Source organism: Periplaneta americana, chromosome 7 (assembly GCF_040183065.1).
Source record: "Periplaneta americana isolate PAMFEO1 chromosome 7, P.americana_PAMFEO1_priV1, whole genome shotgun sequence".
In the NCBI taxonomy this organism is placed as follows: domain Eukaryota; kingdom Metazoa; phylum Arthropoda; class Insecta; order Blattodea; family Blattidae; genus Periplaneta; species Periplaneta americana.
The window spans coordinates 30,887,655-30,899,693 of record NC_091123.1 but is presented as its reverse complement, the minus strand read 5'-3'; the positions used below and the strand labels follow the sequence as shown (position 1 = coordinate 30,899,693).

The 12,039-nt window shown below is 36.8% G+C and overlaps 2 protein-coding genes across 2 annotated transcripts in view; both read right to left on the bottom strand.

The window, feature by feature from the left end:
* orb2 overlaps window positions 1-12,039 on the bottom strand; it is a 689,208-nt gene that overhangs the window by 575,955 nt on the left and 101,214 nt on the right. The gene's annotated exons all lie outside the window — the stretch shown is intronic.
* The window catches only part of LOC138702644 (uncharacterized protein DDB_G0287625-like), a 43,293-nt gene continuing 36,089 nt past the window's right edge, over window positions 4,836-12,039 (bottom strand). The window contains exon 3 of the mRNA XM_069829970.1: window positions 4,836-11,319. Coding sequence (XP_069686071.1) covers window positions 9,208-11,319 — 2,112 coding nt within the window. The 3' untranslated portion in view covers window positions 4,836-9,207. The remainder of the gene's footprint in view (window positions 11,320-12,039) is intronic.

Genomic DNA, 12,039 nt, shown 5'->3' with positions numbered 1-12,039 from the left:
AGCAGATTAATCTATTTGAAACTGGATGCAACAACAGATAAAATGATATGTAAAGGGATTAATAATTCAGTGAGTATGCAGAAATATGAAGAGTAAGAGCAAAGTTATATAATATGTGTGTGTGCAAAAAGCTGGATTTCCAGATATCGAGGAGTTGGATTTCCATTTATAGAGACGTTGCAAAGCTTTTCAACAGAAGAGATACGCCCGCATCTGTTGTGTTCATATAAACACAACTGAAGGGATAATCTACGTTCAGATTAGGCTATTCGACGGAATAATAAACTGTCCTAATCTACAACATGATGCACTCTACTTAATCCTATAACTACAGCACGTTACATCGTTGTTAAGTCGGTGGTATTACAGAACTAAACTTAATGCTCGTTAGAAATCAGAAATGTTTACAAAAATTCTTCTTGGTAGTCCGAAGCATAAAACTCCTTCTTCACTATCCCTAAAGCGATAAGAGTTCATTACAATTCTACAGCATCTGAGTTCGATTCCTGTAGAGATTTATCTCCTACGAAGAGACATTGTAATAAATATAAATAGATCATCATCATCCTTCACGAATTAGGCCTCTGTAGACCTGTTTCGGCCCCATCTAGCAGTCTTCTTAAAGGTCTTCCTGGTCGACGATGTCCTCTAGGTTTATACTGCATCATAATTTTTGGGATTCTTGAATTTTCCATTCTTCTTACATGATCTAGCCAATTGAATTTGTATCTGCTTATTTTTTCTTCTACTGACTCTACTTCTAATTGTTCTAAAATGTCTTCATTCCTTTTTCGGTCTAAAAGAGTATATCCTGCTGTCCTCCTGAAAAATTTCATTTCCGTTGCTTTGATTCTGGTCATGTCTTTTTTCTTTAATGTCCAAATCTCGCTTCTGTATAAAAGGGAGGGTAATGCTAGTGTATTATATATTTTTATTCTTGTAGATTTTTGTACTAATTTAGCTTTTAATGTATTGTTTATTATTCCTAGAATTTGTGTAAATTTGGTAATTTTCTTATTCAAATCTTTTTCATTTTGATAAGATATTTCACAACCCAGATAATTGAAATTTTGTACTTGTTCGAGGCATTGGTTATTGTGTATTATCTTACTTCTGACTGGGTCTTGTCCTAAAAATGCCATTACTTTTGATTTTTGTGCTGAAATTTCCATCCCAAAATCTTTTAATATTTTATATAATGTATTGACTTTGTCAATTGCACAATGTTGTGTGCTCTGACTGTACAATACTGAATATATTGAATATTTAATCCTCTTTGTAAATTATCCTCTGAATTCGAAATTATGACTTGATCATCGGCATAGAGTAAGGTATTTAATGTTAGAGCACTGGTTATTTTGATTCCTGATGTGTAGATTTGGTTCCATTTTAAAATAATTTCATTTATATAAATATTATTTATATAAATATTATATAAATAGATAATTTTATTAATTAATAATAGTGTATGTTTCCACACAAATGATTTCTTAGCATTGCCACAGATAACACTTGACTGTACTTGTCACTATCTTTTTCTAGAGATTTCTAAAACTTTATATTTTACCCGCCATTCAAAATACATTTTGATATGATACCTCTAGCACCAATAGGGAGACCTATAACTTAAATTTGATTAATATACGAGTATTTCAGTATTATTATTGTATTTATCCTGGTAATAATGAACAGTTTGACTCGTAGATATTTTCTTTTCACCATTAACTCCCTATATATGTTAGAAGATTCGAAGAGAACGTTAGGAAGTATACCTGCGGCTCCCCCCCCCCTCCCCCGATAATGCATAACACAATATCAATACGGCGGTTGCTGTCTGCGATAGAAGGAACTTTTTAGTTGACTATGAGTTCGTTATTTTTTTATGGTTATTATATGCTAATAAGCAGGCTTCGAGATTTTGAACCCGACCCTATAGGTTATTGACTCGCTGCAGGTAGTAGATATGTGTTAAGGTTACAACGTTGCTGTTTAGAGTAGAGTACGGTAGTATGGGGAAACACACACATATGGACATTCTGAAAGTAAATATACGTTACACAATGACAATGTCAAAAGAATGTGAAAAGCATTTATTCTCCTGTCTTTTATAAGCATTTATGTTTAATTATACACAGTGTTAATGGTGGAAATAAACATGTAGCAGTTTTAATTTCTTCATTTACACTATTGGTCGTCTTTAGGAAGTGCAGTTACAGTACCGAATGCAATGTACTACGGTACAAGATACATTCTCAGTGTCTCAAACATAAATCTTTCTCGGTTACCTGCCAAACACAGTTTGTACTGTGAAAAGCTGCGCTCTACAACGCATGACGTGATAGGAGTAAAACGAAAAAAACCTAACATCATTGCAGTCTCTAAGAGACAGTCCTTTATTCTCGAGTGACTCTATGTCCACTAATTTTTCTGTATATATTACACAATTTTCCATATCCGTTATTTTTACATAAAATTGATTTCCACTTCTGTTTTACACGTTCAGTAACCGGTGTACTTGGTGTCTCATTAATTCTCTGTGTCATTCCCTCAACTAATTTGAGGGCTTCCGGCATCTCTTGCTCTGACTTTTCTAACCGTGTAATAGTTTCAGACAGTTTGAAAATAGGTTTGTATGAAAACCAAATAATTATTCGTCAGAACCTTCAAATCCGGAGCGTTTTGCTTTGTGTATTTGTTGGCATTCATTCTACAGTACCCCCACCCACTGTACGCTTTACCACTATACTCAGTTCGCCGTTATGCGGATTTCCCACTGAACTACTCTATCGGGTCCGAAGTCTCGAAGCCTGCTTATAAGTTGTGTTAACTCTCACTAAATGGTCTTTATATTTATTTTATCACTCTCACAGTTATTATTTTAATATGGTTATTATTATTATTATTATTATTATTATTATTATTATTATTATTATTAATAATAATTTGTATTACTGTCTTTATATTATATCCATCATTGTTATACTATTCATTATTATTATTATTATTATTATTATTATTATTATTATTATTATTATTGTTACTGGGCGGCCGCGTAGCTCAGTTGGTAGAGCAGCTGGCTACAGAGTGGAAGGTCCGGGGTTTGATCCCAGGTGGTAACAAGATTTTTTCTCGTTGCCAAACTTTCAGAACGGCCCCGAGGTTCACTCAGCCTCCTATAAAATTCAGTACCGGGTCTTTCCCGGGGGTAAAAGGCGGTTAGAGCGTGGTGCCGACCACACCACCTCATTCTAGTGCCGAGGTCATGGAAAGCATGGGCTCTATCTCCATGCCCCCCAAGTGCCTTCATGGAATGTTACGGGGATACCTTTACCTTTTACCTTTACCTTGTATTATTGTTACTATTATTTCTATCAACATTATTATTGATGTCTGGAAAATTTATGTAGACTCTACTGGACTGTATCCGAGCACGAGCATATGCTCATTTCGGGTATCTATTCAAATGTACCATTTCAAATGTAAATTATGAATAAATTTAAATTAAAAAAATGTATATGTCTTGACCTTACGTCTTGCCCCTGCTAACCATATAACCAAGTAATCTGCTAGTGGTGAATGAAGAATAGTGATTAAGAATCTGACGAGAATTTCAATTTGTACTCAGGGTTACTATGGCAATTTTGTTAATGTTAATGGTGACTCATTATGATTATGTATTAAATTGTTAACTTTTTCTAAAATCACGTCTTGTATTAATAATTTTATTCTAACGGGATAATTTCCAACCTTTACTATTTCCATTTTATCACGGCACACCAGTGGATCATCAGTGAAAAAGGCTGATATTTAGTTTCTTCGAGAAGAATGTCCAATAGGCTTTAATAATTCTCAGCCCTGTTATGTTCAACTGGTTTTGTACTGCAAAGTACTTACGTATAGGTTTTTATTTTATTTTGAGGGTAAGTTGTCAAGCGAAATATCTGCATTCTAGGAAAAGGTTTAGGAAATTTTAAAGGAAAATAATAAATCGTATAGATTTAGAAGTCCACCCCACCTTAACAGTCTGAGGACTTTCAATCCACAGATAACACCAATTTTTGCTAACCGGCGCGTGTGAGCGTTGCATCCGAGATTCAAGTAGTTGTTTTGCGGTAAGTAATCCATGCTCATATAAATTGAGGGAAAGAAGGCAGAGGACGGACACTGGAAAGTTTTCTTTTCTCAATCGTACTATCAGGGACTGGAATGCTTTACCTGCAGACTTACTAAAGGCTTTACCAACAACCAAAAATGCATTTAAAAATAGGCTTAAGGACCTTACTAATAGACGGTAATTATACACAATAGTTAAAGGGTGTAAATGATATGTTGTTATTGAAATGTTGTATCAGTGAAGAATTATGTTGTGTCAGTGAAGTGTGTTGTATCAGTGAAGAAGTATGTCGTGTCAGTGAAGTGTGCTGTGTAAGTGAAACGTGTTCCTGTCAGTGGAGCTTTATTGTTTATAGTGGCAGTGCAAAGAATTTGAACAGTGAAATATTTTTGAAGTGTTAGTGAAATCAGGATAGAATCAGTGAAATGTGTCGTAGTTCCAGTGCAGTGAGTGAGTTGAGAGCGAAATGAGTGTAATGTTGAAAGGTACTTGTGCAGATATGAACGTATACTCGTGGGTTTTAGTTCGATCTTAGTTTTAAGATACAAATTAAAATATTTCAAATGTTATTTTAAGTGATCGTTTCGTTTAATTTAGTATATTCCCAGTTGTTGTTGTTGTTGTTATTATTATTATTATTATTATTATTATAATTAGTATTAATTATTAGTATTATTAATTGTATTTTTAATTAATAAGTTTATTATTGTCATTATTGAGTGTAATTAGTTACCACTGCCACCGGGTATATACCCATTGCAGTGTGAATAAATACATACATATATTCATCCTGCAATTAATGGTGATGGTGCTGATGAAGGTGATTATGGTATTGGTGATGGTTATGGAAATAATGCCTTATGAAATGAAATGAGCACGTCCAAGAGAGACATAGTGTTATGAGTAACGTGATGGAGCAAGTAGGCTATCTGCAGAATCCTTGGAGTATGCGTCCAGGCTCGACTCTTTAGATGGAGGTATGGCGCAATAACTGTGACATTAAAGGACAGTACGGACGTGAAGACGCCTGCAGTGTGAGTAACTGAACTCCTGCCAACTGGAATACCGGGCTGGAAATATTTGCTGTGTGCGCAAAGTTTGTGTTCGTGGATGTCACATTCGGTGGCACAATGGCAGGCTGGAACGTCGAGAACAATGCAGCGCGGCGAGGGAAAGTTACACGAGCAGGAAGCAATTGACTGTCAACACGCGTGATTTAAGACATCACTCACACGTCCCACCCTTTGGAGTACCCGATACTTGATCAATGGCTCGCAGATGCTGTCCTCATTTGGGAGCGACTGACCTTCGTGCAGTCACGGTGCAAACTAATATCGAGTGATGCAACAGAGCAGATGGAATGCTGAACGCAACCTTTATTTATACACCACTTCAGCATGGAGCTAGTCTAGGGAAGCTGAGTTCATCACCTTGCGGTTTTTTAACAAAGAATAGCATTTCGTTTACTGGTATATAAAATAGTGTGTTATACCTTATTTTATTTCAAGGAGTGCAGTTCGGTGGCTCCTTTGAACACCCACTTACAGATTTATGACTTCCTACACAAACACCTCTGACAATTCCATCCTGTCCCCTCGTCCCAACATTGCATAGATGCCACAATCCTGATGACCTTCGAAATTATGCAGTGAAACTGACGGGATTCTTGGAATTCGGAAAAGATGCGGCAACTCTGCCTCCACGTGGATTTGACGGGCACCTGTCAATTCTTCTGAACGAGGGTTGTGATTGGTTACTAACAAGAGAAGACAAGATTTCCGTCACAGTAAGGAAGACATTTATTTATGACAACCAATTAGTAGGGGGCAGTAGAAGGTCTGTCGGCAAAGTCCTTTCTATGAAACTGCACTCCATGAAAAAAAATAGAGTATACTATTGTCGGACCATCGGATCTGTGCCCCCGTAAGATATGCGAACTGAACCCTAATTCCTTCCCAGCCTCGGTAATTCATTTCTCTCCCCTGCATTCCTATCTCTCTCTTTTCTTGCTCTCTCCCTTTCTCTCCTTCACTACTCACAATTTTGGGCCTTCTTGCAGGACAGTTCATTTGCACTTGCAGTGTTGTCAACTCAACATGAACACTGTAGCACGGAGTGGCGAAAGAAATATTATTAAGCAAATACGTAGTAGCATTTTGCGATGAAGAGAAATAAACAAGTCAATATCTGTTTCTTATAAATCAGGCAACGAAAAGAGCAGCTGCGATCACAGGTGACGCTTATTTTACTTCAATTGATTACGTATTAAAATCACTTACTTAACAAATACTAATAATACAACATTTTTATGTAATTTATATAGGCAGGTCAGAGCGCCTAATAAAGAAAATCAGGAGAGAGGGAGTCTGTGCAGGAGATGAAAAGTTAGAATCACCAGAGTAGAACAGACGAAGGCAACCTTTAATTCTTGCAGATATTAACCAATGTATTTTAAGAAGAAAGATACAAGAATTTTATATCGTGCAGGAAAAATATCCGACATTGAAGAAATTACTGAAGGTTGCGAGAGAAGCAATCATTTCCAAGGTTGGAGAGAAACGCTACGGAACGTAATTCGAGATATGGGATTTGGGTTTTAAAAATGTAGAAATACAAGATGTATTTTGATTGAAAGAAATGATATTGTAGCATGAAGGACCGGTTATTTATGACACCGTTTGACTGAAGTTTGGCAACATCCCTATTCGGCAAGGTTCGTGGCCTGCTGTTTGACGTGGTGGGAGGAAAGCGGGTGGAATGGAGTGAGTACAGGCGTTAACTTTTTCAAGAACGACGACAGCACTGAAGGGGCACAGATCCGATGGTCCGACAATATATTCTAGTATAAATTATTTATTTATTATTCTATTCGCGAATACTCTTCTTAAATATCACGCGAGGTTTTCATTTTCTTTGGATGTCAAAGGTGAATGAATTGAAGAGTGTGATCCCAAAAACTCTCTCATCAATTGGACCATTTTTATTATTAATATGTATGTAGGCTATATATAATATGATTTTTGAGACCTCTGTAATCATATTTTTATATGGCAGAAGGATAAGAGTGTCATTCTTGATCCCACAGTCCGTTTCGAGATGCATGAGCAACAGCCACAAGAGGTGTGTCGTGAAAAAAAAAGCCATATATGAGCCTTGTTGTCAGCATCTTGGAGCACAATACCACAGCACACATTGGACAGTTTTTGGGCTCATGTTCGGTGCCCGTGGCACGATCCCACGAGAAACTTTAAATAAACAAACAATTTAGAAATTCTGATGCAACGATTGATGCCATAGGATTTCATGTGTAAAATCATCCTTAGCTATAATTAGTAATCATTTACATTCAAGAAACTTTTATTGTAAATGATTTCTAATGTTTTCTCATTATTTACCTCATGATGTTTTTTTTTTAAATTAATGTTCTCTTTTTATTTTTGTCACATACATAATTGTTTTTAATCATTGTTCATTGTGAATGGATTAGTAGGCCGATCTATGAACCGTTACTTAGGACGGTTTTTTCATAAAAAAATGTTTCTTCCAAAACAACGCCAATCCTTGTCTAAAAGTTTGTGTTATAGTGCAAGTCATTTGAAAACCAGCTCAGTAAATCGTAAAAATATTTTTTTTCATATAGCAGAAGGGCAGTGTTTTACACATACTAATTTTCATTATTGTACAAAATACAGTAAAGGAGGAAAAAAATGTTGAATATTTCCAAAATTTTACTGCTGTAAGCTGTACCTAACCCCTTAAAAATAACGGAATTTCTGACGGGCGAAATGAATGTTACAACAGATCATTACAAATTTATTCTTAAAATTTACTTCCACACAGGAGTTTTAATTGGAAAGCAGTATCATTATGATGTTGATCATTGCGTGAATGAATTTCTGACCAATTGGTTACAATTCCAGCAACTTCCTGGACGAAACCTTCTTAGAATTGTTGACATATAAATGTTATATTTCCTTGTTCGCGTGACAAAATAATATACGAGTATTTTTTTTCGACCATACTGAAATGAAGTTATTATACAATGATCATGTGTATCGAAATGACAATCGAAAGTACCACAAATTATTACTAGAATCGTCTGTGTTTGGTTACGTTCCGCAAACAAACCTATGACGTCGTGGACATAAAAACAAGTGCCGGACGCTCCCATTCAAGACTGAACATGCAGTACAATACAGTCTTGCTGTAACAATGCCTGAGTTACTGATACAATGTGTGGCGAGTTGGGTGGAATTAACGCGTCAAACCCGACTGGGGCACAACGGACTTGTGCCGCTATTAAACTGACATTCAGACACGCTGCTGACGTATATAATCGCATCCATAATGCACTGAATGAACCTGAGGTCCATTAATGACTGCCATAATAATAATATAATCATGATTTCGGTAGCGATTGCCGTAATGTCCACAAGCTTATTATGCTAACTATGCTGTATTGTGTTAGGCAATGTGGCAGGTATGTTGCCGCGCCGCAATCACACTTATTGCATTACAAGACAATGCATACGTTGCAAGCCAATAACGCTCTCTGTATCAAAGTTTAATTTCATTTCTTCTTCTCCGTCTCATTCTTCTTGTCATTCTTATCGCTGTTCTTCTTGTTCTGTTCGATGGTCGTTTTCCTTCTCTTCCCGCCGTTTATTTTCTCTGGCTCATTTCTTCTCAGTGTCATTTCTATTGCTCTTGTAGCTCTTCTTGTTATATTCATTGCTCGTTCTTTCTTGTTTCTCGCATTGTTCTTGTCTCCCTGCAGTTTGTTCTCTGTTGCTCTGTTGCTCATCTTCTACTTGCATTGATCATGTTTTAATTCTTTCTTGTCGCTCATCGTTTCGTAGTTTCAGTTTCTTCTTCCTTTTATTACTGTCATTCTTATTGTTCCTCCTGCTCGTCTTGTAGCCCTTATTCGTGTTCTTTCTGTTCTTCATTGCGTTCTTCTTCTTCATCTTTGTGTTCTAGCTGCTCCTCTCATTCTCGCGGTTTCCATTCCTCTTGCATTTCCTCTGCTTTTGTTGTTCCTCTTGTTCTTTTCACAGTTCCTCCTATTCTTTATGTCCTTCCATTCCTTTTATTCATGCTGTTTCCCTGTTCTTCTTGTTTTTCCTCTTGTTATTCTTGCCGTTCCTCTTGTTATTCTTGCTATTCCTCTTGTTATTCTTGCTGTTCATCTTGTTATTCTTGCTATTCCTCTTGTTATTATTGCTGCTCCCCTTGTTATTCTTGCTGTTCCTCTTGTTATTCTTGCCGTTCCTCTTGTTATTCTTGCTGTTCCTCTTGTTATTCTTGCTGTTCCTCTTGTTATTCTTGCCGTTCCCCTTGTTATTCTTGCTATTGCTCTTGTTATTCTTGCTATTCCTCTTGTTATTCTTGCTGTTCCTCTTGTTACTCTTGCCGTTCCTCTTGTTATTCTTGCTATTCCTCTTGTTATTCTTGCTGTTCCTCTTGTTACTCTTGCCGTTCCTCTTGTTATTCTTGCTGTTCCTCTTGTTATTCTTGCCGTTCCTCTTGTTATTCTTGCTATTCCTCTTGTTATTCTTGCTGTTCCTCTTGTTACTCTTGCCGTTCCTATTGTTATTCTTGCTGTTCCTCTTGTTATTCTTGCTATTCCTCTTGTTATTCTTGCTGCTCCTCTTGTTATTCTTGCCGTTCCTCTTGTTATTCTTGCTGTTCCTCTTGTTCCTCTTGCCGTTCCTCTTGTTATTCTTGCTATTCCTCTTGTTATTCTTGCTGTTCCTCTTGTTACTCTTGCCGTTCCTCTTGTTATTCTTGCTATTCCTCTTGTTATTCTTGCTGTTCCTCTTGTTACTCTTGCCGTTCCTCTTGTTATTCTTGCTATTCCTCTTGTTATTCTTGCTGTTCCTCTTGTTACTCTTGCCGTTCCTCTTGTTATTCTTGCTGTTCCTCTTGTTATTCTTGCCGTTCCTCTTGTTATTCTTGCTATTCCTCTTGTTATTCTTGCTGTTCCTCTTGTTACTCTTGCCGTTCCTATTGTTATTCTTGCTGTTCCTCTTGTTATTCTTGCTATTCTTCTTGTTATTCTTGCTGCTCCTCTTGTTATTCTTGCCGTTCCTCTTGTTATTCTTGCTGTTCCTCTTGTTCCTCTTGCCGTTCCTCTTGTTATTCTTGCTGTTCCTCTTGTTATTCTTGCCGTTCCTCTTGTTATTCTTGCTATTCCTCTTGTTATTCTTGCTATTCCTCTTGTTATTCTTGCTGTTCCTCTTGTTACTCTTGCCGTTCCTCTTGTTATTCTTGCTGTTCCTCTTGTTATTCTTGCCGTTCCTCTTGTTATTCTTGCTATTCCTCTTGTTATTCTTGCTATTCTTCTTGTTATTCTTGCTGTTCCTCTTGTTACTCTTGCCGTTCCTATTGTTACTCTTGCTATTCCTCTTGTTATTCTTGCTGTTCCTCTTGTTATTCTTGCCGTACCTCTTGTTATTCTTGCCGTACCTCTTGTTATTCTTGCTATTTCTCTTGTTATTCTTGCTGCTCCCTTTGTTATTCTTCCTGCTCCCCTTGTTATTCTTGCTATTCCTCTTGTTATTCTTGCTGCTCCCCTTGTTATTCTTGCCGTTCCTCTTGTTATTCTTGCTATTCTTCTTGTTATTCTTGCTGTTCCTCTTGTTATTCTTGCCGTTTCTCTTGTTATTCTTGCCGTTCCTCTTGTTATTCTTGCTATTCCTCTTGTTATTCTTGCTATTCCTCTTGTTATTCTTGCTATTCCTCTTGTTATTCTTGCCGTTCCTCTTGTTATTCTTGCTGTTCCTCTTGTTATTCTTGCTATTCCTCTTGTTATTCTTGCTGTTCCTCCTGTTATTCTTGCCGTTCCTCTTGTTATTCTTGCTGTTCCTCTTGTTCCTCTTGCCGTTCCTCTTGTTATTCTTGCTGTTCCTCTTGTTATTCTTGCCGTTCCCCTTGTTATTCTTGCTATTGCTCTTGTTATTCTTGCTATTCCTCTTGTTATTCTTGCTATTCCTCTTGTTATTCTTGCCGTACCTCTTGTTATTCTTGCCGTACCTCTTGTTATTCTTGCTATTTCTCTTGTTATTCTTGCTGCTCCCTTTGTTATTCTTGCCGTTCCTCTTGTTATTCTTGCTGCTCCCCTTGTTATTCTTGCTATTCCTCTTGTTATTCTTGCTGCTCCCCTTGTTATTCTTGCCGTTCCTCTTGTTATTCTTGCTATTCCTCTAGTTGTTCTTGCCGTTCCTCTTGTTATTCTTGCTACTCTTGTTATTCTTGCTGCTCCCCTTGTTATTCTTGCCGTTCCTCTTGTTATTCTTGCTATTCCTCTAGTTGTTCTTGCCGTTCCTCTTGTTATTCTTGCTATTCTTCTTGTTATTCTTGCTATTCCTCTTGTTATTCTTGCTATTCCTCTTGTTATTCTTGCTATTCCTCTTATTCTGGCTGTTTCTCTTGTTCTTCTTGTTTTTTCTCTTATTTTTGCTGCTCCGCTTTTTGTTACTTCTCATGTGCTTACTGTTCTTCTGGTTGTTCTTACTGTTCCTATTATTATTGCTGTTTTTCTTATTCTTGCTGCTATTCTTGTTGCTCTTGCTGTATCTCTTGCTCTTGCTGCTCCTCATGGTTTTTTTCTCTTTCCTCTTATCCTAGCTGCATCATTTATTATTCTTGCTGTTCCTCTTTTCTTCTTGCTCTTTCTCTTGTTCTTCTTGCTGTTCCTTATTATTGTTGCACTTCTTGTTCTTGCAATTTCTCTCAGTGTTGCTACTATTTTCCGTGTTCTTACAAATCTTGTTCTTGCTGCTCTTCTTCTTGTTTCTAGTGTTCTTATTGTTTCTCTTGCCATTTGTATTAATGTTTTGTTCTGTTCTTGTACATTCTTATTCTTGTTGCTAATTTCTTCTTTGATCTTATTGTTAAACCTGTTTTTCTTTCATTTTGTTCTC